Genomic DNA, 25,613 nt, shown 5'->3' on the forward strand with positions numbered 1-25,613 from the left:
ACCACCTTAAAAACAACTTCCTACTGTCTAACAGATTGCACGTAATCTAATCTAGATTATTCTAGTAAACTTCATTGCTCACAATTACTGGTGGAATGGAGACTGTGGTGGTTCTCTATGGTGAGCTATTGAAGACCAAGGGGCCCATGCTTGTTCTTTCACGGGGGGGCCGTCTGCTTTCTGTGTCCATCAACCTGACATTCCCTTTCCATATGCCCCATATAGATGGTGTAGAGCATGTCCTCCATCCAGGATCACCCTCTACAAGTTTATTTTGCACTGGTGTAACCAGTCCAGCCATATATTACATTAAAATAGCCACATGTAATACTACATGTTGCCAGCAGCGGCCGCTGCAGGAGAAATGAGCAGCTTTAGCTGTTTGTCAGTGTTCTTGGGAGCTGGACCCACTGTGATCAGCTGATTGTCTCTACAATTCTCATATTAAAGGGGTTGTCTGTGCTGAGACAGGCCCTTTAAATAGAAATCCTTAATTAATCGTTATTAGAGTTGATTCAGTTAAAGCTGGGTGACAACCAATACGGCCACCATTACAGCTTTGGTAGGGGTTGCCACATGCTTTCTCAGGCTTTTCTCTAAACAGCAACACAGAAGGCAGAGTTATGGGTGGCCTCTGTGGGGGCTGTCATGGCGGCCACATTGGATCCCAGACAATATTCCAGCAAACATATATAAGGCAAACTACAATTATAACTGCAACTTATGATGGACAGATGGAGTTTGAGAATATTAAAAGGGTTCTCCGCTTTGGACAATCCCTATTGGTTGAAGGGTACTTTAATAAACAGATCACAAAGTGTTCCCCTGCTGAGACCCCAAGCGATCAGCTGCAATCGGTGAGGGAACCTGGCAGTAAGTATTTAATTTCCCTACAGTGCCACAACAGGGGAAATTAAGTATTACACAGTGTCCATTTATATCAATTGGTTGTCTATGTAATACAGGACAGTTGAAGTGAGAGACGCTTTTTGTAGCCAGTCTTATCTTTGGCCAAATGATGCAGATCCTTAACAGAGGACCCCCCTCCGAATTCCCTAAAAGGGAACCCCTTTAATGTCCATTATTTTGAAATTAGTTGTTAAAACAGACCATATTGATGTGATCTTTGGGTTTTCACAGATGTAGTGATGCAGATCTAGTAGATCTGAATTGTGAAAACTCAATAAGTTATAAAGGGGTTTTCTTTTCCCCCATAAACAGCGCCACTCCTCTACATAGGTTATGTCTGGTATTACAGCTTAGCCTTATTCAAGTGAACGGGCATCTCAGACAACCCCTTTAAAACAACTTAGAAAATAATTGATAAAACATTGTGATATACAGGTGTATATAAATATTAACACACACTCACATATATATCGTGCTTTGCAAAAATAATCACCCCCTAACCATTCTTTTATTTCATTGCAGGAAATATGGCAAGTTTATGTTTAGCCTCATTCATTATAGTCTTATAAGAGCAGAAAGCCAATACATAGGCCTGAAATCCCCATATGTGCATCTGTCTTGGTTAGATTTGATAAGTAGCCAACAAGGAACTATAAAACATATAGCGCTCCCTGTGTTCCCAATGGAAATAGCGCTTTTGTTTTTTTATTTTGTTGCTAAAAAAAATTGAAGCCGGGAATTCTGCATGATCAGAGGTCAATGTAGATTAGATAGACCAGGGAAATAAATTATGAGCGGATGAGGTCTGGTAATAGGGGAAACGCTATGATAAATCACCTGATCTGAGATAGAGCCGCGCGTCTACATAAGATTAAAAGGGCAATTTTCCAGGTCGACCCATTGGACAGATCCTATTAACCATTTTCTGCTGGTTAATCCATTTGTGCTGGTCTGCAGAATCACATGCTGTTCCCTGAATAACATAGACCCAGATTGTCCTGTATGATTCAGAGTTATATTTGCGCAACCAAAAAACAACTCTGGCGTCCGACTGTGTTTAATTTTATCTCATCAGAAGACAGAAGTAAATAGAAAGATTAAAAAATATTTCAGATAAAAGACTTTCAGAGCAGGTGGGTTCCCATTATATTTACTTTTGGCCTTTTCTCTTGTATCAGGGCTGTCAGTAGTGACACAATTTGGCCCTAATGGTCCCAAACAAACCAATCCGATTCCATTCAGATTTTCTTGGTTGCTATGGGCAACTGCTCCATTTCTCCCTTTGCACCAGTGTTGATAAATCTCCCCCCCAATGTTCATCAATATAAGCCAAGTCAGGTGAGTATTTAAGGGGTTGTCTCCAGATAGACATTGGTGGCATATCTCTAGGATATGTCACCAATGTCCAACTAGCAGGGGCCTATCCGATGTGCCCCTCAACGATTACTAGAAATCTGGCGCCACTTATTTCCATGAGAAACATAGGGCTGGACACATTCAATTCCAAAATGTCAGGTCCTTCTTTCACTCCGATGAGAGATGTTGGAGGACTGCTGGGCTAATGCGTATGTGTAGATTTAGGGTATGTTCACACGGCAACGCCTATTACGTCTGAAATAACGGATCTGTTTTCAGGCGAAAACAGCTCCTGAATTTCAGACGTTTTTACAAGTGCACGCGTTTTTCACGGCGTCTTTTACGGATGTAATTGGAGCTGGTTTTCATTGGAGTCAATGAAAAATGGCTCCAATTACGTCCCAAGAAGTGACTTGCACTTCTTTGAGGCGGGCGTCTTTTTACGCGCCGTCTTTTGACAGCGGCGCGTAAGAAAAAAAGCCCGTCTGCACAGAACACCGTAAGACCCATTGAATTCAATGGGCAGATGTTTACAGACGGTTTGGAGCCGTCTTTTCAAGCGTAATTTGAAGCGTAAAACGCCTCCATTACGTCTGAAAAGAGGTCGTGTGCACATACCCTTAGTGTTACCAACATCAGATTGCTGCCTGGCGTAAAGATGACACTTCCAAAAATGAAAATCACGAGAGTAAGTTCTATGATGACATTGAGCCAAAAAGGACTACTGAAAGATTTCAGCTCTGAAGCCTCAGGAATTGTGAATGCAGCTCTGGACATATAATACAGGCTATAACTCAGAAATAATGTAATATGTTTGCCTAATTACTCAACTTTTTATCATTAGAAGCGATAGCATATCATTAGTATATGGCTTCACTTCATGATCGTTTGGGGTCCACCGCTGGCACCTGAGCCAATCAACTACACTGCACAGCAAGCGGACGCGAGCTCTGCTGTGCAGGAAAATCTATGAAGGTGCAGCAGAGCTTAACTAGTGCTCTGAGGGGAAAATTAGTGTGACGATCTCAAGAATTCCGACAGGGTCGAACTTCCTGCAACTGCCACAAGTTGTCAGTAAGTTTTTCTCATAGTGACAACAATTTGAGGCCATGTGATCACCATGGAACCCTAGGCTGAAGCTAGCCATTCATGTAAGATTAGTAACGACCGGTTTGTGGCTGATCAATGGAACCTCGGATCGTTTGTATGCACGACCGATCCAATCATCAACATTCCAGGTTAAACTGCCAGATCAGGGAGAGTGGCAAAGTGGCAAATGATTGGCCGTAATTGGCCGATTGTACCATACACGTGTAGACCCTGCGGAATTTCTACAACGGAGTTGTGTGCGGAAATACTGCAGCATTTACAGTAGCAGCAAAGTGGATGAGATTTAGAACATCTCATGCCCACGCTGCGGAAAAAAAACCTGCCGTAAACGTTAATAAATTGACCTGAGGTGCGGAATTTAATTCCGCAGCATGTCAATTAATGCTGCGTTTTAGTTGATTTTCTGTTGCGGGTTTTCCTCATTGAATTCAATGGGGATGCAAATCCCGCAACAGGAAGCAAAGTTTAGCGACTTTTGCAGCGTAATCGCAGCGATTACGCCGCAAAAATCGCAACTGCAGAAAACAAAAAAACATCACACGTACCCAGAACTCCCTCCTCCTTCCTGCAGTCTGGGCTCCGTAGATGACATTTCATCCCATGTGTCCGCTGCAGCCAATCACAGGCTGCACAGTCACATGGCCTGCAACGTCACCGTAGGAGGCCAGACCACGCGCAGACAAGACGGAGGGGGTAAGTATGAGCGCTCTCTTCCATTCAAAAAAGTCCACCACAATGTGGTGCAATTTTTCAGATGGAATGTACTGGCTCCAGGTCGGACACGCTGCGTGATTTTTACGCAGCATATCCGACCAGTGGGAACCCGGCCTTATGCCGACAATTGGCCAAAAAAATCCATCTTGACAGCTTATTTTTGACAGGCAGTAGTCTTCCGTCGGCCATCGCAATCGATTTTTCAAGTGTGACTTTCAAGTGATGGTCGGCCAAAATGGTAAAATCGTCTATTTCTGATTATTTTATCTATTTTATTATTATTATCTTTTGTATAACCACCTTAAAACTTCCCAGCCCACCGACCCCCCCCCCCCCCAATGTTACCTCCTCACATGTCATTAGATCAGTTACGTGGGAAATACTTTTTAAGGGATAGGGTATGTTCACACGCAGTGGCAAAATACATCTGAAATTACGGAGCTGTTTTCGCCTGAAAACAGCTCCTGATTTTCAGACTTTTTTAAAAACTCGTGTTTTTCGCGGCGTATTTTACGGACGTTATTGGAGCTGTTTTTCAATGGAGTCAATGAAAAACGGCTCCAAAAACGTCCCAAGAAGTGACATGCACTTCTTTGGCGCGGGCGTTTTTTTATGCTCTGTCTTTTGCCAGCAACCCGTAAAATGACACTTCGTGGGAACAGAACATCGTAAAACCCATTGAAAGCAGATGTCTGTAAGCGTAATGGAGGCGTTTTTTCAGGTGTAATTCGAGGCGAAAAACGCCCAAATTACGTCTGAAAACAGTGCGTGTGAACATACTCTCATAGTGAAAAAAATGTGCCAATAGTTTCCTATGAAAATGACGAACTGAATACTGAGAAATCCCTTTTGAATACAGTTCTGTGGTCCTTTTAATATATAAAATCCAAGAAAACGTTTGATGAAGTTCTGCCTACTGACCACATTATAAATCCCTAGACAGACCGCACATGGAATATCGTGTACCGTTATGGGCACCAACACACAAGAAAGACATAGTAGAGCTTGAGCAAGTTCAGAGGTGGGAAACTAAGGTAATAAATGGAATGATTGGACTACAGTGCCCAGGAAGATGATCATGATTGGGGCTATTTAGTTTATAAAGAAGACGGCTGAGTGGTGCCCTACTAACTATGTATAAATATATCAAAGGTCAATATAGAGATGATCTATTTATACCCAAAACTGTAACTATAACAAGGGGACATCGTCTACGTCTAGAGGAAAGAAGGTTTCTACACCAACATAGATGGGGATCAGTGGTGTAACTACCGCTGTAGCAGCCGTAGCGTCTGCTACGGGGCCCGCAGCATGAGGGGGCCCCTCCCCATGGCCGGAGGCTCCGCTAGCAGCCGCTATGGCTGCTACAGCACGACGCCACTGAATGGGTTGTTCTTACAAAAGTCATGCATCCCCTATCTACAGGATAGGGGATACATGTGTGATCGCTGGCAGCGATAAGGAGAACGGGGGACCGAAAGTCCCCCGAAGTTCTCCATTACAAACCTCGGACTTCCGGGGTCTGTCGGCAGCTCCATAGAAATGAATTGTGCACCGGTCGCGCTTGTGCGCATGCTTGACCAACACTCCTTTCATTTTTATTGAACTGTGCAGACCCCGGATGTCCGAGGTTTGTCATGGAGAACTTCAGGGGACTTTCGGTCCCCCGTTCTCCTTATCGCTGCCAGCGATCACACATGTATCCCCTATCCTGTGGATAGGGGATACATCTCTTTTGTAGGACAAACTATAGGCCATTTTTTGGGGGTGGGGCTGGGGGCTGTATGGCATTACCTACAGGAGGGCTGTATGGCGTTATCTACAGGGGGAGGGCTGTATGGCATTATCTACAGGGGGGCTGTATGGGGTTATCTACAGGGGGCTGTGTGGCGTTATCTACAGGGGGCTGTATGGCGTTATCTACAGGGGGATGTATGGCGTTATCTACAGGGGGGACTGTATGGCGTTATCTACAGGGGGCTGTATGGCGTTATCTACAGGGGGGCTGTATGACGTTATATACAGGGGGCTGTATGGCGTTATCTACAGGGGGCTGTATGGCGTTATCTACTGAGGGGGCTGTATGGCGTTATCTACAGGGGGAGGGGGGCTGTATGGTGTTATCTACAGGGGAGGGCTGTATGGCGTTATCTACAGGGGGGCTTATGGCATTATCTACCACGGGGTTTGGGTTGTATGGCGTTATCTACAGGGGGACTTATGGCATTATCTACAGGGGGGCTGTATGGCGTTGTCTACAGGGGGAGGGCTGTATGGTGTTATCGACAGGGGGGGCTGCATGGCATTATCTACATGGGGAGGGCTGTATGGCGTTATCTACAGGGGGCTGTATGGCGTTATCTACAGGGGAGGGCTGTATGGGTGTTATCTACAGGGGAGGGCGGTATGGAGTTATCTACAGGGGGGCTGTATGGCGTTGTCTACAGGGGGGGCTGTATGGCGTTGTCTACAGATGGAGGGCTGTAAGGCGTTATCTACAGGAGGGCTGTATGGCGTTATCTACAGGGGACTGTATGACATTATCTACAGGGGGCTGTATGGCGTTATCTACAGGGGGAGGGCTGTATGGCGTTATCTACAGGGAGACTGTATGGTGCTATCTATAGGGGGCACTGTGTCATAGAATCTATAGGGAGGCACTATCTACAAGGAGGGGTTGTGTGATACACAGGGGAGGAGGGGCCCCAGTCAAAAGTTTGCTATGGGGCTCAGTCTTTCCTAGTTACGCCCCTGATGGGGATTCTTTACGGTAAGAGCAGTGAGATTATGGAACTCTATGGAGGTTGTCATGATAACTAGATTACTGGAGATGTGTCGTTGATCCAGGTATTTATTTTATCCACAGAATAGGTCATCGGTATAAAAAAAACAGCCTCTAAGCTGGACAACCCCTTTGATAGCCTAAGGGTATGTTCACACGGCCTATTTACGGACGTAAATCGGGCGTTTTTGCCCCGAATTACGCCCGAAAATAGCGCCTCAATAGCGCTGACAAACATCTGCCCATTGAAAGCAATGGGCAGACGTTTGTCTGTTCACACGAGGCGTATATTTACGCGCCGCTGTCAAATGACGGCGCGTAAATAGACGCCCGCGTCAAAGAAGTGACCTGTCACTTCTTTGGCCGTAATTGGAGCCGCTATTCATTGACTCCAATGAATAGCAGCGCTAATTACGGCCGTAATTGACGCGGCGTTCAAGCGCCTGCACATGCCGGTACGGCTGAAATTACGGGGATGTTTTCAGGCTGAAACATCCCCGTAATTTCAGCCGTTACGGACCCCCGCCGTGTGAACATACCCTAAGAGTGATGGATGCCTGTGACGGATGACATCCATCACCCATAGGACATTATGGCTTCCCTTTAAGGCCCTGTTCACACAGAGTTTTTTGGCAAAGGTTTTTGACGGGGAAACCGCGCCAAAAAATGTCTGAAGTCGCCTCCTGTTGATTTCAATGGGAGGTGGAGGCAATTTTTTCCAGTGAGCGGAAAAAAAATGCTTGCGGGAAAAAGAAGCGTTATGCCCTTTCATCAGGTGTTTCCGTCTCTGACCTCCCATTGACATCAATGGGAGGCAGAGAAAGCGGTTTTCCCAGCGTTTTCTGCCTGCGGCGATCAATGGCCGCGGCCCAAAAACGCCACAAAAACGCTGCAGAGAGAGTTCAGGCAGGTTAAAATCTGCCTCAAAATTCCTGAAGGAATTTTGAAGCAGATTGTTCTGCCTGCAAAAACTTCTGTGTGAACAGGGCCTAACGTATACATCATGAAAAGCTCATATGGTATATGTTAAACAAATGAAACAAGCGCTTATTAGTGATGGATGCCATTGTTATGCATACTTCACCTCCTCCCTTCAACTTAGACATTGAATACTATTCCCGGCATATGCGCTAAACGTATGGCCAAAAAGTTATGTGAAGGGGTCGTTACTAGAATAACAACTTAGAAATTGGAGTCTATGATACACCAAAGCAGTATAAAAGATATACGTTTATTGATAACAAAAATATAAAAGTACATTAAAATTCAGAGAATGATGGGCCGTTACTACGTCAAACCTCCTAACTTTTTGGATGGATAAAGAGGGACACATGGGTCATTATGTAAGGGGTCCATTTTTTCATGCATATCTAGTTTTTGGGTTAAATATTAGCAAAAAATGATCTAGTGTATATATAGAAGTCAAAATTGGGCCAAATGACGAAATAATATACAAGTTGGGGACTAATATACAGTTAGGTACCAGGCAGATAGAGAAATATAGCAAGTTTATTCATGCAAATTTAATTCCCAGGTAAAAAGAGGGACCTTTGGAGCCAAAAATAGGGACTGTAGCTCCAAAAGAGGGACACTTAGGAGGCAGGACTATGTTACTATGACCAGGGTCAGTTACCACGGAAACTAGGACACGTTAGAATGCTGCTGTTTATATTCATAATAACCAATTTGCTACTTATGGTTGCCGTGGTAACTAGTTCTAACTGCCAGGTGCAGCCACCTTAAAGGTCACTGTCAGGGTATGTTCAACCAAGAAGGAATAATTACCATGCTGCAATTAAGATTTCCACTAACATCATACAACTGGAGTTTATTCTCCCGGCACCGTCATGAGTTGTAAAAATATATAACTTTTAGAAAATGTACGATGTACGAAGGTGAACCATAGAGGCAAACCATGCTGCTGCAATGGGCCCCTGGAGAGAGGGGGCCCAGACTAGGTTGGCCTACATCCCTTATATTAACGGGTGATGAGAACCTGCGCAGGCGTCTCCTCTACTACAATGTTAGCAAACGTGGATGTAGTGAATTGACCCAAGAATCATTGAAAGGTGTTGGGGACAAACAGACACCAAGGGGGGATTATCAACCTTATGACACTTTTGTGGCATTAAAAAGACGCAAATTATGGTGCACACCGTAAATGAACCATAAATTGCGACTTTATGCCGTTTTACACTTCTTTTCAAATGTGGTGACAGAAGTGGAGGGTTATTGGGAGAGGCCTCCGCAGATCAACAGATTTTAATTCAAGTCAGAAATTGGTGTAAATTTTATGGCGCACGGATAGGCAAAGATGCGCAAAATGTATTAAGAGATATGCACCCAGACTTAATTTTTTTTTTACTAAGAGCAGAAAAGTGGATAAAATCAAAAACAGAAAAAAAAAACAATACTCCCCTATTAAATTCCCCGCTCCAATGTCACGGCTCTGGTGGTCCTCGTCGGTCTTTGATCACATGTCGTTCCGACACGTGACTGTTGTAGCTAATCACAATCGCGGTTACGTCATCGCTGTAGGGTAGTCAACAAACAACAAAGACTGGCGGGGACCATCGGAGCGGTGGCACTGGAGTGGTGGGGGATTGAACAGTTGAGTATTGTTTTGGGGGTCCTTTGTCCCTGACAACCCTTTTAATAAATCAACTTACTAATTTTGTCTTTAAAGAAGAACTCCCATTAATTTTTTTTCTTTCTTTGCCCGTTTGTAATGGGCATCTTGCACATTTAAGTCCCTGTTCACACAGAATTCTTTTGCAGGAAGGTCCTGCACTTTTTTGCCGCGGTTTTCGCCTGCGGCGATTGAGTGCCGCGTAAAAAAAAAAAAATCTCTGCCTCCCATTGGTTTCAATGGGAGGTCAAAGACGGAACCGCGGGAAGAAAGAGCATGTTGACTCAGTCTCATAGACTTACATAGGGAAACTGGCTTCTGGTCCACACATAAGAGGCTGTGTGAATCGTCGAGTCAGTTTACCGATCACGTGACCCCACGGGGAGCCGAACGGAGCCTGCATTTTGTATAATACACTCTCGTTGAGCAAATAAATATCATTTACATGTGCAAGATGCCCATTAAAAAATTTAATGGGAGTTCTTTAAGCGGAAATTCAGTCAAATTCTTATAGTGGGAAGATCACTTTGGTGAAGTCAGTGACCTCAGGCCACCACTGATTTCAAAAATTAGGGCTTATTCACACTTCCGTATATCGGATCCGTATTGATTCCATTTTTTTAATTGAAAAAACTGTGCGAAAAAACATCTTAGTGCCTTTATTCACATTTTTTATGTGCAGCATGCATGTTCCAACGGATCCATATTGGTACCGGTTTTAGCCCAGAGAAGTCAATGGGTTGATTTAAAAAATGCATGTTCTGTTTTTACATATTTCACATGTCACATTTGTCCTGTTATTTCAGCAACTTTCCAAACACAGCAAAAAAAGATATTAATCCTTTAACAAATACGGAGAAAAAAACAAATAAAAACGAACAACTCATAAAATACGAAACAAAAACGGATATAATTAGAGAAACAAAAACTGAACAAATTGTAAAAAAATTATCCGTATTAACAATTCATATTGAATATCCGTAAGTGTAAAATATGATCCTGATTGATCTCTAGATTGCATAAACCCCCTTTTGCTCGGCTCGGAAAATCTGGAAATCTGACACCATCAGAAACCGTCATGTAAATGATCCCTACGTCACATGGTAACTTGGTTTACAAGTTGCACCACCTTATTTGAGGTCTCACTGAGCATGCTCCTGCCAGTACGTAGGCTGTTCACTATCTCATTAAAGTGTAACTAAACATTTAAAAATCATTTGAATGTCAAAAGTTTTAATTGGTGGGTGTCCAAGCACCGAGACCCCCACCGATCGCTAAAACGAAGCGCAGAAGCGCTCGGATGAGCACTGTGCCACTTCATTTCTGATAAGCCCTTACCCGAGCACTTCTGCAGCTCCGTTTTAGCAATCAGTGAGGGTCTCAGTGCTCGGACCCCCACAGATCAAAAATTCTACTATAGATCGACTGTTCTGCCAACTTAAATGCAGGAGGACTCTTGGACGTCACCACATCACAGGACCCTAGAGAAGAAATAATTAAAAAGTACACTCCTAGAATATATTATACCCAGTGCAGGACCTGTGGGGGGGAGGGCGGGGTGCATGACTCAATTCAAAGAACACTAAAGATAGTCATGCAACGCCCCCTCCCCCTATAACATTGGTATCAGTTTTCCTGGAGTGTTCCTTTAAAAGTGGGTTAGAGATCATCCCAACTCCAGACAAATCATACAAATAAGTGAAAAGATGAATATATGGGAAACTATACAGCCGTGACAGTCAATATAGTATCTATATCTAGATGTCGTCTTTCCGTTATAGGTAGCTGACAGGTCTCCTTGGAAATATTTTACTCCTTGTATTATTTTACTCCTTGTATTAAAGCATTTTATGACATTTGCATTAATTACTATTTTACTAAGTACTTATACATTATATATACCTACCGTATCTTCTTATGTATTAAAAAACAGACGTAAAGTTATAGATTAAAAGTAGAAATTAAACATATTTAACTCCAATTAGCAATACAGAGTAAGGGGGGATTCACACGAGCGTGTATTCGGTCCGTGCGGGCCGCGTGGTTTTCACGCGCCACGCACAGACCAATACAAGTCTATGTGGCAGTACAGACAGTCCGTGCTTTTTGCGCAGCGTTTGTCAGCTGCGCAAAAAACGCGACATGTTCAATATCTCCGCGTATTTCGCGCATCACGCACCCATTGAAGTCAATGGGTGCGTGAAAACCACGCAGGTCGCACGGAAGCACTTCCGTGCGAACCGACTGAAACAGCGCACCAGCTGTCAAAAGGATGAATGTAAACAGAAAAGCACCACGTGCTTTTCTGTTTCCAAACATCCAAACGGAGTGTCTTTTTAGATGAGCGAACCCGGACAACCGAACCGAACTTCACCGGGTTCGGCCGAACTCGTTTTGGCCGAACCCGGCAAAAAAATGTCCGGTACGCGACATCAGGAGATAGTCACTGTCCAGGGTGCTGAAAGAGTTAAACTGTTTCAGCACCCTGCACAGTGACTTCCGATCCCAATATACATGAACCTGTAAAAAAAAAACGAAGTTCTGACTTACTGATAACTCCCGGCTTCTTCCTCCAGTCTGACCTCCCGGGATGACAATTCAGTCCAAGTGACAGCTCCAGCCAATCACAGGCCAAGCACAGGCTGCAGCGGTCACATGGACTGCCGCGTCATCCCGGGAGGTGGGGCCCGATGTCAAGAGAGGCGCGTCACCAAGGACGCGTCACCAAGGCAACGGCCGGGAGGGAAGTTCTCGGTAAGTACGAACTTTTTCTTTTTTTTTAACAGGTTGCTGTATATTGTGTTCGGCATTCACTGTCGAGGGTGCTGAAAGAGTTACTGCCGATCAGTTAGCTCTTTCAGCACCTTGGACAGTGACGGGCGTCGACTAGCCTCATCTCTATGATGGCGGCTGCGCGAAAATCACGCAGCCGCGCATCATACACGGATGACACACGCAGCTGTCAAATGGTTTTTGCGCGCGCAAAACGCCGCGTTGTTTACGCGCGCAAAAACGCAACGTTCGTCTGAATCTGCCCTAATGGAAAGATCTATTTTAGGACTTCTAAAAAAAAAAATTGACAAAAATTCCTAATGATCCACCAACCACCAATGGTAAAGCCTCAATACGCAGTAAGACGAGACTCCGAGAGAGAACCATATGGCCTGCTCGTTTTCCACATTCCCAAGGCATTACAGTATCGGCAGTAAAAGGTGGAGGGCCTCAAGTCCAGGGCCTGAAGACAGAGCAGAAAGGAACCGGATATGTATATTTTCCCTAACTCTTCCCATTGAAATACTTACCCAGGCCTTCTAGGGTCTGTCTTCATGCCCTGTACGTCATGGTAGGACGCTCCCCGCTGCTACACTGCCAATGGGCCACCAGATTTAATACAAATATATTATATTTTTGGAACCTAACAAAAATATATAATTCATTCTCTGATGAAAATCAATTTTCCTTATCAGCGACAGGTTCATTCATCTTTGTTGCGTTGGCATAATTACACCGGACTAAGATAAATTGCATATATTGTGGTTACCATAGCGGTCTCCCACGGAATACGTAGCTGTAGAAGACAGGGAAGAGGGGAGAGGAAGAAAGAATATGTACATACTGGTACTTACTGAGCTCTGCAATACTTCCCACACGTGTGGCAAGCAAAGACTGCTCTATAGTCCTCAGTTCTGATTGGCTAAACATCTGCACATCACCTGGTTTATTTGGTCTTTGGTGATCTCTATGGAGGTTCAAACTGTCTGGAAGGCAGAGGACTCCTGAAAATACAAAACCAAAAAAAAATAAGATTGCTGCGCTCTTACCCTTAAAAGAAAACGGTCAGCTAATTATGGTTATGGGCTGGCTTATCACTTAGTGACTACCTCAGAGACAATGTTCCTTCCTTAAAAGAAGTTACCTCTCCTGACATCTCTATTTTAGTAATTACTTGTATTCTCCAGAAACTAATAATTCCAGAACATATTTTCTTACAACTCTGCAATGTACCGTTCCTCTGTTATTCCTCTTAGAAATGTATGAATAAATGGACAATTGGGTGTTACCACCCCACTTGTCAACGGGGCGTGTTCCTACATAGTCTCACTTAGTCAGCACTGATTGGATCATGTCAGTCTGTGTAAGGACACACCCCCAACTAACAATACAGAGTTGTCTATTTATTTATACATTTCTAGGAGGAATAACAGAGGAACGGCACAACGTAGAGTTCTAAGAAGATACTCCAGAATTGTCATTTCATGGGGAATATAATTATTTACTAAAACTTACATGTCAGGAGAGGAAACAGGACCTCTTTAAAGGGGTTGTACAAGATTAGAAAAACATGGCTGCTTTATTCCAAAATCAGAGCTGCACCTGTCCACAGTGTGGTATTGTAGGTCAGCCCTAATCAATTGAATGCAGACTAGGTGCAATACCAGACACAACCCATGGGCAGGTGTGGCGCTGTTTCTGAAGGAAAGCAGCCATGTTTCTCTAATTCTGGAAAACCCCTTTTACTGAGCAATCAGAGAATTAAAATCAATTTTGAAGATGACCTCCACCTTGCAGAGCTCCATTTGTAATTGTCATTTTTCCCATACTCTGCATGTTGCTCAATTTAGGAAGAACCGTACTCAGAAACAATGCATAATTGTTAAAGAGAACCTGTCACCTCTCCTGACATGTCTGTTTTAGTAAAAACTTGTATTCCCAATGAAATAACTATTCTGGAGCATCTTTTCTTAGAAATCTGTTTTGTGCCATTCCTCTGTTATTCCTCCTAGCAATTTATGAATAAATTGACAACTGGGCGTTGCCATTGTCAAAGAGGTGTGTAAATACACAGTCTCACTCCATCAGCACTGATTGGACAATGTCAGTCTGTGTAGGGACACACCCCCAACTGGTCACAACCAGTTTTCAATTTATTCATAAATTTCTAGGAGGAATAACAGAGGAACAGTACAACGTAGAGTTCTAAGAAAATATAATCCAGTATTGCTATTTCATGGGGAATATAATTATTTACTAAAACAGACATGTCCAGGAGAGCTGACAGGTTCTATGGGAAGCACACATGTAGCAGAGCTGAATTTGTCATTGAAAACATTGTGGCTGCGTGGCTATTTCACCTTGATAGCTCCCTGAGTTTACTTGCAGGCTTATGTAAAACCACAGAGAACACATCATGATATCATAATATGTTGAGCCAAAAGACAAACATACCCCTGCTTCATCTGACAAACCCAGCTCTGCTATATCTGTAGATTCCTTGAGAATATATTAATTGATCGCCCTCACCAAAGTAGCAGAATAGTAGTGGTTCTGAAGTTTGGCTCTTCATCATTAGAGATACACATGGAGCCGTCCCCACACTATTCGGGTGGTTATATATCATGGTGCAATGTGCACTGTAGCCCATACTGACTGATTATGAGTGGGCGGTTCTATGCAAAATATATGCAAATGTAATCCCTTATTTACTTGATCTAGGAGAACCCCTTTAAATAAATAGTGTAATTTGCCCAAATGATCTAAAGCCACAGCAATCAATACCCAGAAGTCATGTTTTCCTTGCATTTTGAATTGGACATCTGGAAAATCAAATAGTCCAGTGTCACACATTGATCTCGTAGATGCCCTCTAAGCTACCTACTGAAATCAGGTAAGCAAATGAGAATATGTTGTGGTTTGCCTCCCGTCGAGAGACCTCCGGACCATTCAGCAACACTAAGAGGACTCTTCATGATATTCCTCAATCCTTTGGAGCAGTAAAGATGGCTTAAACATTAGGTTAATGTTGGTCGAACCGGATGATCAAATGTGCATGGGGGCCTCTCCACACCTTCCCCGACAGCTGATGTTGTGTAAAAGAAGAAACGGGCAGTTGGATTTCAAAATGCCCGATTCTTTTGTTCTCAGGGAAGATAAGCGGCTGCCAGAGGTGTCTGGCATCGGCTTATTCCCCTTTTCCTATTCAAAGTGCATGTCCGCTCGGTCGAAAAGTTATACGGTAGGAATAGCTTAAGGCCGAACGAGTCTTCGGACAACAGCTGTCTAACGTGTATGGCTGGCTAGTAGCACATGGAGTCCCTATGGCCCCATATTGCAAGCCATAGGCACTACATATCCTGCGGCCTCCATGCTGTTAAGACTTCCTGTCAGCATAAAACTGCTGACAAATTCTAAGTAGCAACCAGCAGAATTCGAAACCCATCATTGATTGTGATTGTGAGCGTAAAATATGATGTCAAGATCGGGCAGAAAAGCAAATTGATGTTCAATAGTGTAGTTATGCTTGATGCCCCTGAAATAGCGCAGCATGCGGGACGCCTTGTAACATCAGGACGTGAGTTTCATAGAAAGTCAAGAAGTAGTTAAAACCACATCCCACATAAATGAAGATAAAAGGAATTCCTTAACTTTACAGTGTGACATGAATTAATGTATATCCCCAATGCTGATTACATAATATAGCTGCTTACATGTGAACCGCCGGCGTGCAACCATTAACCCAAGCGTAAGCACAATAATGGGATTTAGTGATTCAAAAATAAAAATGTCTATGTGGATGATGGAGGGGAGTACAAACATACACATTACACGTAGTACATATAGAGCACAGGCGAACAACAGACGTGATATGCATTGTGGACTTTCATGAACAATGTTATATCTCATGCCAATATATCGCTGTAATATACTTCCAACAGATTTAAACCCCTAATTAAGGGCCCACTGGCAATCAACTGATTGCCACGGGTCGCGCAGCTGAAACACCTAGTGATCAACTGTAATCGCATGGGGAAGATGCGAGCAGCCACAGTGGCCACTACAGGAGTAATAGGGTATTACATGGCATCCATTCAAATGAAAGGGTGACCAGGTAATACATGTTCATCCAGTGAAGAAGCTGATCTTTGCTCAGGACAACCATGTTTTTATTCAGATGACTTTAGGATAACCCCACCTAAAAGTAAATGTTTGCACTTAAATTATTTTATTTTTTTCTTCTAAATGCATTATTATTATTTTTATTATTATTATTATAATTATTACTAGTAATAATATTTCTAATAATAATTACCTAATGATGAATTGTTCATAATAAATTAAGAATAATAATATATATATATTTTTTTCTTCGTTATTTTCATTTACATAACAATTCTCTTAGTGCCGTTTCCATGGTAACCGTAAATATAATCCCAAAATCTAATTTAATCCAAAATCACCCAATGGCCCTGGATTTAAGATTTAGAAGGGGCCAGATAAACAAATCATTGTGAAGAAAAATAATTAGTAATTTATCAGGGTGGAGCCTAAATGTATGGGTCACTGAACCAAGTATTAATGTAATATTTAGATTATTTTGTTTTTTTATAATCATTATTATTATTAATAAATAATAATATATTTTGCAATTATTGCTCTGATCAACCTAATTCAGAAGTTCAGGCCATTTGTATGCTGGAATATTGGAAATGTATCATATTTTTTATTGGAATTTTGTAATTAAAAAAAATAGGATATAGGCAAAACCATGTTAATCCAGGCCTGACTGCATTTCTGAAAGCCAAGATTAGCCCCTTCTACAAATGGCTTTACCATTTATAAAGATATAAGAAATAACAAAAAGTAACAAGGCTGAAAGGAAAGTTTGTTACTTAATGTGAAACTGCTTCTCATGAATTATCTATTATTCTATAGGAGGCCGCTATAATCCCACTTTAAAATATTCTCCTAAAGTCTATTATCAAACATCTGACAATACAGTATAAGAAGCAGGGATCCAATACTAAACACTTGATGACAATGGTGAATGGGACTGCTCCAACATAAAAAGGGTCACACCCTAAAACTTTAAAAGCAAATATCTGGTTTAGCAAATTAGAAGCTTTGAACGCTTTGGTCTCTTTAATAAAGTTCTACTTGGGGCTTAGTTGACCGTTGTTATTGTATGTTATTGTTTTATACACACTTTTTGTTTCTTTTTAGGGGATGTATAACAAAAGCTGAGAATATATATATATACACTACCGTTCAAAAGTTTAAGGTAACTTAGAAATTTCCTTATTTTTGAAAGAAAAGCACAGTTTTTTTCAATGAAGATAACATTAAATTAATCAGAAATACACTCAATACATTGTTAATGTGCTAAATGACTATTCTAGCTGCAAACGTCTGGTTTTTAATGCAATATCTACATAGGTGTATAGAAGCCCATTTCCAGCAACCATCACTCCAGTGTTCTAATGGTACATTGTGTTTGCTAACTGTGTTAGAAGGCTAATGGATGATTAGAAAACACTTGAAAACCCTTGTGCAATTATGTTAGCACCGCTGTAAACAGTTTTGTTGTTTAGAGGAGCTATAAAACTGACCTTCCTTTGAGCTAGTTGAGAATCTGGAGCATTACATTCTGGGTTCGATTAAACTCTCCAAATGGCTAGAAAAAGACAGCTTTCATGTGAAACTCGACAGTCTATTCCTGTTCTTAGAAATTAAGGCTATTCCATGCGAGAAATTGCCAAGAAACTGAAGATTTCCTACAACGGTGTGTACTACTCCCTTCAGAGGACAGCACAAACAGGCTCTAACCAGAGTAGAAAGAGAAGTGGGAGGCCCCGCTGCACAACTGAGCAACAAGACAAGTACATTAGAGTCTCTAGTTTCAGAAATAGACGCCTCACAGGTCCTCAACTGGCAGCTTCATTAAATAGTACCCGCAAAACGCTAGTGTCAACGTCTACAGTGAAGAGGCGACTCTGGGATTCTGGCCTTCAGGGCAGAGTGGCAACGAAAAAGCCATATCTGAGACTGGCTAATAAAAGGAAAAGATTAATATGGGCAAAAGCACACAGACATTGGACAGAGGAAGATTGGAAAAAAGTGTTATGGACAGACGAATCGAAGTTTGAGGTGTTTGGATCACACAGAAGAATATTTGTTAGACGCAGAACAACTGAAAAGATGCTGGAAGAGTGCCTGACGCCATCTGTCAAGCATGGTGGAGGTAATGTGATGGTCTGGGGTTGCTTTGGTGCTGGTAAAGTGGGAGATTTGTACAAGGTAAAAGGGATTTTGAATAAGGAAGGCTATCACTCCATTTTGCAAGGCCATGCCATACCCTGTAGACAGCGCTTGATTGGAGCCAATTTCATCCTACAACAGGACAATGACCCAAAGCACACCTCCAAATTATGCAAGAACTATTTAGAGAAGAAGCCGGCAGCTGGTATTCTATCTGTAATGGAGTGGCCAGTGCAGTCACCAGATCTCAACCCCATAGAGCTGTTGTGGGAGCAGCTTGACCGTATGGTACGCAAGAAGTGCCCATCAAGCCAATCCAACTTGTGGGAGGGCCTTCTGGAAGCATGGGGTGAAATTTCTCCCGATTACCTCAGCAGATTAACAGCTAGAATGCCAAAGGTCTGCAATGCTGTAATTGCTGCAAATGGAGCATTCTTTGACGAAAGCAAAGTTTGAAGGAGAAAATTATTATTTCAAATAAAAATCATTATTTCTAACCTTATCAATGTCTTGACTATATTTTCTAGTCATTTTGCAACTCATTTGATAAATATAAGTGTGAGTTTTCATGGAAAACACAAAATTGTCTGGGTGACCCCAAACTTTTGAACGGTAGTGTATATATTGTTTGGAAAAAAATAATCTCTACTCAAATATGTTCTTCTTCGAACCTTTTTAGTCTATACAGTATTTAGTATGTGAGATCAACAGATCCACAGCTTTTCCTACTCTGATTGGAATTGACAACCATAGTCAGCCATTTTGGTGTTGTACATCTGAGTATCCCGGTCACCCAGTCACCAACCTTCATATAACCATACACAGGCTCTTTACTATTCTCTTCTACCTCCTCTCCTACCTGTGTAGATTACTTCCATAGTCACAAACATGTGCCCAATTTGCAAACATAGATTAGTACGCAAGGGGAACACAAATCTACACAAGGAGATAGAAAAGTGAAGGACACAAGGTCTGTGGAAGCCCCTAGGAAAAACATTTTGTGGGGCCCCTCCCTTTTTTGGAATGAATAAAAGGGAAGCGAAGCTAGCCATCAATATTTGATTAGTGAGTTGGCAACCCTGGCACCCCACCGATCGGCTCAATGAAGGGGGACATGGGGGGGGAATGTATCTGCCTTAATTGTTTGCATAGGTACAGCAGCTCATCCGTATTAACCGGCTGTGCCTGGTACTGCAGTTCAGGTCCCTTCAGTGAGCTGATCGGTGGAGGTCTTTGGCGGTCCAACCCCCACTGATAAAATATTGTTGGACTATCCCAGTAAACCTCATTAACTTTTTGTTATAGAGTAAAAACAAATAATTTTTACAGAATAAACCCAATAAGTCGGATTAAAAAAAAACAAAAAAACAATGACCATTTTTTCTTAAAGGACCTATCCGGGTTTCATATGTCACAAGTTTAAACTGGACAAGAGCTATACTTTGCCATATAAATAATGTAGAACATTCTCTTCTTTGGATTTTAGTAATAAAAAGTAAGATGCAGAAAATTATAAATCAGCCAAGAACAGAACATTTCTGAATTTCCAAGAGCTATAACCTACGTACTTCCTTGAGTAATCAATAACGGAAATGTAACAACTCTCTATTAATCACTGGAAGAAATCCACCTATTTTATGTTAAACATGCGGAGGACCAAATGATGGCAAACAGGATGCATTCATGTGTTACAAAAAAATATACCGCCTCCTCAATTTCTTCCTGATTCCTTCCAAGAATAGTCCTGATTATATTCTGCAAGTAAGGTTGCCACAGAAAATGGTATAATTAATCTTACAGTCACATAATAACGTCTAATAATAATAGGATATTATTGATAACCTATGACGCACTGTCCATAAGAAAACCTTAGGACAGTCACAGATAGGCAGGTGTCTCACTACCAGTGAGACACCTGCTTATCTATTCCTGCTCTCAGTTTTCTTTAAAGTTTACTTCCAGTTTATCGTACTGCATGCAGCATGGACACCATAAGTATTGTCTAGCGCTATTCCTTTTGTACAAATGGGAGGGTTTTTTTTTATAATAGAAAAGCTTTCACACATGAGGACAATTCGACTAGACAGCCATATTGAAACCTCTAACCCATAAAGCTAAGGGGACTAAGAAAGGAAAGGCAGGACAACAATCCACTGTAGCATCTCATGCCAGGACAAAATCGTACAAGCCGAATTCCTTCTGCCTCTGCAAAATGTATCCGGCTGGTTTTGGCAAAGATTTAACATGAGTTAATTAAGATTAGTGGAAACCTGCGGTTCCTAAAGAAAAACGTCTATTAAAGAGACCAGATGAGTTACCGCAATCCACATATTATCTGGTGGTTAATAGGAATACTGAGGACATAATGGGCGCCATTGTCCTATAGGCTGGTACAAGATAAACACGTCTAACATTGCAAAGTGTCTGAATTTAGAGTCATGCCAGGATTAATTTTAGTGCTTTATAATCTCAGATTACAGTACAGCTCTTGAAACTATGACATTGATTTATTGGATAGATATTGGAGAAAATTGTTATGATTCATAGATCTGTTACTTTCTGCATATTAGGGGTATTTAGACTTCGAAGTCAAGCCATACCTGATTACAAACAAAAAATTTATTATAAAGAATAGCGCCACCAAAAGGATGAAAGAAAAATATTTGAGCGTTAGGTGAGTCTACACTAACATACAAGGAAATGGCAAAACAGCAATTGCCTAATATTATTAAAACTGCTTGTTAGACTTCCCACTGTTTGAGTCAGACTGGTTGCTAGGGATACACTGCCTAATAGCTACATTTTTATATGGGGTTGTCAAGGAACATGTCCCTAGCAACCAGTCTGTCTCAGATTACTCCAGCTGAGAGTCTAATTGACACTGAGCTGAGGACAATGAAGGGGTGAGGAGCAGGGCTGTAACTAGGAAAGACTGGGCCCCATAGCAAACTTTTGACTGGGCCCCCCTCCCCTGGGTGCCACACGCAGCCTGCCCTTGTAGATAGTGCCTCCCTGTAGATTATGCCATACATCCCCCCTGTAGACAGTGCTACACAGCCCCCCCTGTAGACAGGGCAATACAGTCTCCCCATACAGTGCTATACAGCCCCCCTGTAGACAGTGCTATACAGCCCGCCTGTAGACAGCGCTATACAGCCCACCCCTGTACACAGTGCTATACAGCGCCCCCTGTAGACAGAGCTATACAGTCTCCCCATACAGTGCTATACAGCCGTTCCTGTAGACAGTGCATATACTTTCAAGTATCACAAAGATGTCAATTTTTTTTCTTTTAAAACACGCCTCTAATCCCACCCAATCCCCGCCCATACACACCCGGTTCAGCCCACACAGTATCATGCTCCTATAGTGCCTACCACACAGTATAATACCAAATAGCTTCCCCCTACACAGTATAATGCCTTCTAGCTGACATCTTACAGTATAATGCCCCCATAGCTGCCGCTATACAGTATACTGACCCATAGATGCCCCCATGCAGTATAATGCCCACACAGATGCCCCTATACAGTATAATGCCCACACAGATGCCCCAAACAGTATAATGCCCACACAGATGCCCCAATACAGTATAATGCCTACACAGATGCCCCCATGCAGTATAATGCCCAAATTCCCCCATACAGCATAATGCCCCCATAGCTGCACCATACAGCTTAATGCCCCCAAAGCTGCCCCCACACAGTATAATGTCCCCATAGGGTATAATGCCCCCTAGCTGCCCTTATACAGTATAATCCCCCTTTAGCTGCCCCTAGTGCCAGTGAGCTTGTAGATAGTGACACAGTGCCCATGTAGATAGTGCCCCTATATAGTGCCACAGTGTCTATGTAGATAGTGCCACATCCCCCTTGAAGATAGCGCCACCCCCCCTCTAGATAGGGACTCCCTCTAGGAATGTAATCACCAGCCAGAGCATAGGCCGGCGATTCCACTCCTAGAGGGAAGCCCTGATGTCGCTGCCCATATATGGACAGTGACGTCAGTGGCTACTCCTTGAGTGGAATCCCCGTTGCCGACTCTGGCCGGAGATTCTGCTCCAGGAGGAGCCCCTGACGTCAATGTCTATATATGGACAGTGACCTCAGGGGTTTCCTCTAGGAGCGGACTCCCCGGCCAGATCATTGGCAGCGGGGATTCCGCTCTAGGAGTATGAACTGAAGTCACTGTCCATTTATGGACAGTGGCATCAGGGCTTCTCCGAGCACAGCGCTTAAAGTAGAGCTGTGTCCGGGGAGTCCTCGGCGAGCGGAGGAGCTCCCTCTGCTCTTAACTAATTCTGAACAGGGATCTAATGGTTCCCTGCTTCAGAATTGAGTTAGCGGGACATACCCCCGGCCGCCCGGAACAGCGGGACACGGCCCAGATGGTTGGGAGGTATATGTAGCCTATGGCAGAGCAGGGAGATACCTCTGGTCCGCTATGGCTGCTACAGCAGTAGTTACGCCACTGGTGAGGAGGCTTAGAAGCAACTAAAATAGGGTCTTCCATTTCTACGATTGCTCAATTAAAGGTTTACCCAGCGAAAGACATTTATGGCAGATGCGTCCGCCATAATAATGTCTATTATGTGAGGGCCCCACCATCTTTTATGTGAGGGTCCTACCATCAATTTACACAGTGGACTTTATTTATCAATTTGCACTAGAAAGAGTTATAAGATCCATCTAATCTAGGCATTACTCAAATGGGTCCTGTTACAAATCTATAAAAAAAAGTTTTCAAATGTTTTTTTTCAAACATTTTTTAAACACAGTCACTTCCAGATTGTTCAGCTTAGTACCCCTGGGGTCATTTCTGGCCTCCTATTAAATGCCTTTGTATCAGTAAACATTGATTATATACTCCAGCATTTATGAGCCTTTCTATTAAAAAGAGTCATCGAGGAAGGAAGAAAAAGTTGCAAAATGAATCCCTCGTAGACACAATATATGTCTGATTTATAGCACATTGTAATAAAAAATAACATTTACGTGTTTCCTCAGTCAGTTCGACCTATTAACCTGTGGCACATGGGCATTGTTACTTAACTGTTCCGTCTCAGGGGACCCAAGACATTTCCAATAGAAAACTTTATCTAAAAAACACAGGTCAGGACACGCAGCTTGTGAAATGCCAGGATTTCTGGAACTCTTGACAATGACTTATAGCAACTTTTGTTCTGTAAATGGGCAGCAATCATTTCTATAGGTACAGACGAACAAACGGAGGAAAAAATAGGAAAAAATATTCTATTGTAAATAGAATATTTCTGCAAATTAGCTCTCCTCCAGAAGGAAAAAAGTGTCACCTATAGGTAGCTACCCTTTAAGTTAATGTTTGACCCATTAGGCTTTTTAATTGGTCGGACATTAACTTACAGGGTAGTTACCTATAGGAGGCACTTTAAGAGATCTAATTTGCATACTTTTTCCCAGGGAGCATTGCTTGTAAAACTCCCTACACCAGCTGGATCTCCGATTGGAGGAGCAATTACACCTTAAAAGGTGTTGTCCGCTTTATACAATCAACATATGGTAGAAATATCTGAAGATAGTAAGCTGATCACAGGGTGTCCCGCTGCTTGGACCCTCAGCAATCAGCAGGAGGTATTCCATTTACCTGTAGTGCCCCTGCAGGAGAACTGAAGCAATACACAGTTCTCATTGGAATCAATGGGCTGTACATGTAAGGCAATAACGTGTTGGGTCATTAGAAGCTAGACACACTCTTTGTAGCTGCTCACCTCTCTGGATAATAGATAAGGGGTCTGAACCGGGTCTATCCCTCTAGTGACTGAGAATTCCCTAATAGGGCAGTTAAAAATGGGTTTTCTAAATAAGGCAACCTCTTTAATACTAAAATATACACCTTGTAATGAGCAGTGGAAGTATGGAAGCATGGAACAGTGGAAGTATTTTGAATTTGGAGATTTGCCCCAAAGCATCATGGTCTTTAAAATGAGATCATAAAAAAACACATTTAGGATGATTTTTTTTTTTTTTTTCATCAGCCCTAATACCATATCTCTAAATGTGAATGCAGAACATGTATAAATATGATAAGCATGGAAATATACTTTGAGCTAAGTTATTAGAGGGATGTCCGCCATTTTGGACTCTAGTCTATTTGCCAGAGTGGAGTGCACAAAAAGCACCCCTCGCTCCCTAGGCCTTGACAATTGCCTGCATTACATGGACAGCCCATTGATTTCAGTACGAACTGTGTAAATCAACATTTTCCTTGTGGTGGCGCTGTAGGAGAACTGAACAATTGCGGACTGGTTCCGCCACAGTTTACAGCTGATCACTGGAGGACCCTAACATCTGGATACCCTGTAAATAGTTTATCATCAGTGGACCTACTAACAAAAAGAGATCATCCAAAGTGGAGAACCCCTTTAATATTCACAGACAGAGTATATCTATCCATCTGAAATTAAATAATAATAAAAAATTATATATATATATATATATATATATATATATATATATATATATATATATATATATATATATAAAACAACAAAAATATATACATATATACTAAATAGCTGAGTATATCAGTTACTGGGAATTTACACTATACTTAATGCTAAAATAAGCTGTGTATTTCTGAGAAGTAGGCTAATGTTATTCATGCATTGTCATTAGCTTTGCTCCTCATTATGTTCTAGAAATGTCATGGGACTCTAGAGGATAGAACAAAACATATAGACTAAAATATCTAACTCCACAGCAAGAGCACATTAACATGGGGTAAATATTGCGCTGAGAAAAAGGACGTCTCATGAACCGTGAATAATGTTATTCATCCTCATCAAAGTTGAGGTCCACGTGAAAATGACAGGGCAGCTATTTAAAGAATGTACGTTACGGAAAGTATAAGTGGATGTTTTGCTGAGACCGGAGTATTTTAGAAGTCACGAAAGACAAGAGGATCATGGGATAAAAAAATAATTCTGAATAATTCTATAAATGAAGAGACTATTTTTTATTATTATAAGTTTTATATGGTTTTTGGATTATTTTTAACTTTTTAATTCTTTCTCTATGCACAATTATAAAAAAAAAAAAATTG

General features: G+C 42.1%; 1 protein-coding gene across 3 annotated transcripts in view; it reads right to left on the minus strand.

Moving 5' to 3' along the window:
* ABTB3 (ankyrin repeat and BTB domain containing 3) overlaps nt 1-25,613 on the minus strand; it is a 192,223-nt gene that overhangs the window by 90,016 nt on the left and 76,594 nt on the right. For 2 of the 3 annotated variants that reach the window (XM_075856060.1, XM_075856059.1), the window contains exon 2: nt 13,127-13,276. The exons of the other annotated variant lie outside the window; for it this stretch is intronic. In XM_075856060.1, the coding sequence (XP_075712175.1) occupies nt 13,127-13,276 (150 nt within the window). The remainder of the gene's footprint in view (nt 1-13,126; nt 13,277-25,613) is intronic. 3 annotated transcript variants of the gene reach the window in all.

The sequence above is a fragment of the Rhinoderma darwinii genome, chromosome 3 (genome assembly GCF_050947455.1).
Source record: "Rhinoderma darwinii isolate aRhiDar2 chromosome 3, aRhiDar2.hap1, whole genome shotgun sequence".
NCBI lineage: Eukaryota > Metazoa > Chordata > Amphibia > Anura > Rhinodermatidae > Rhinoderma > Rhinoderma darwinii.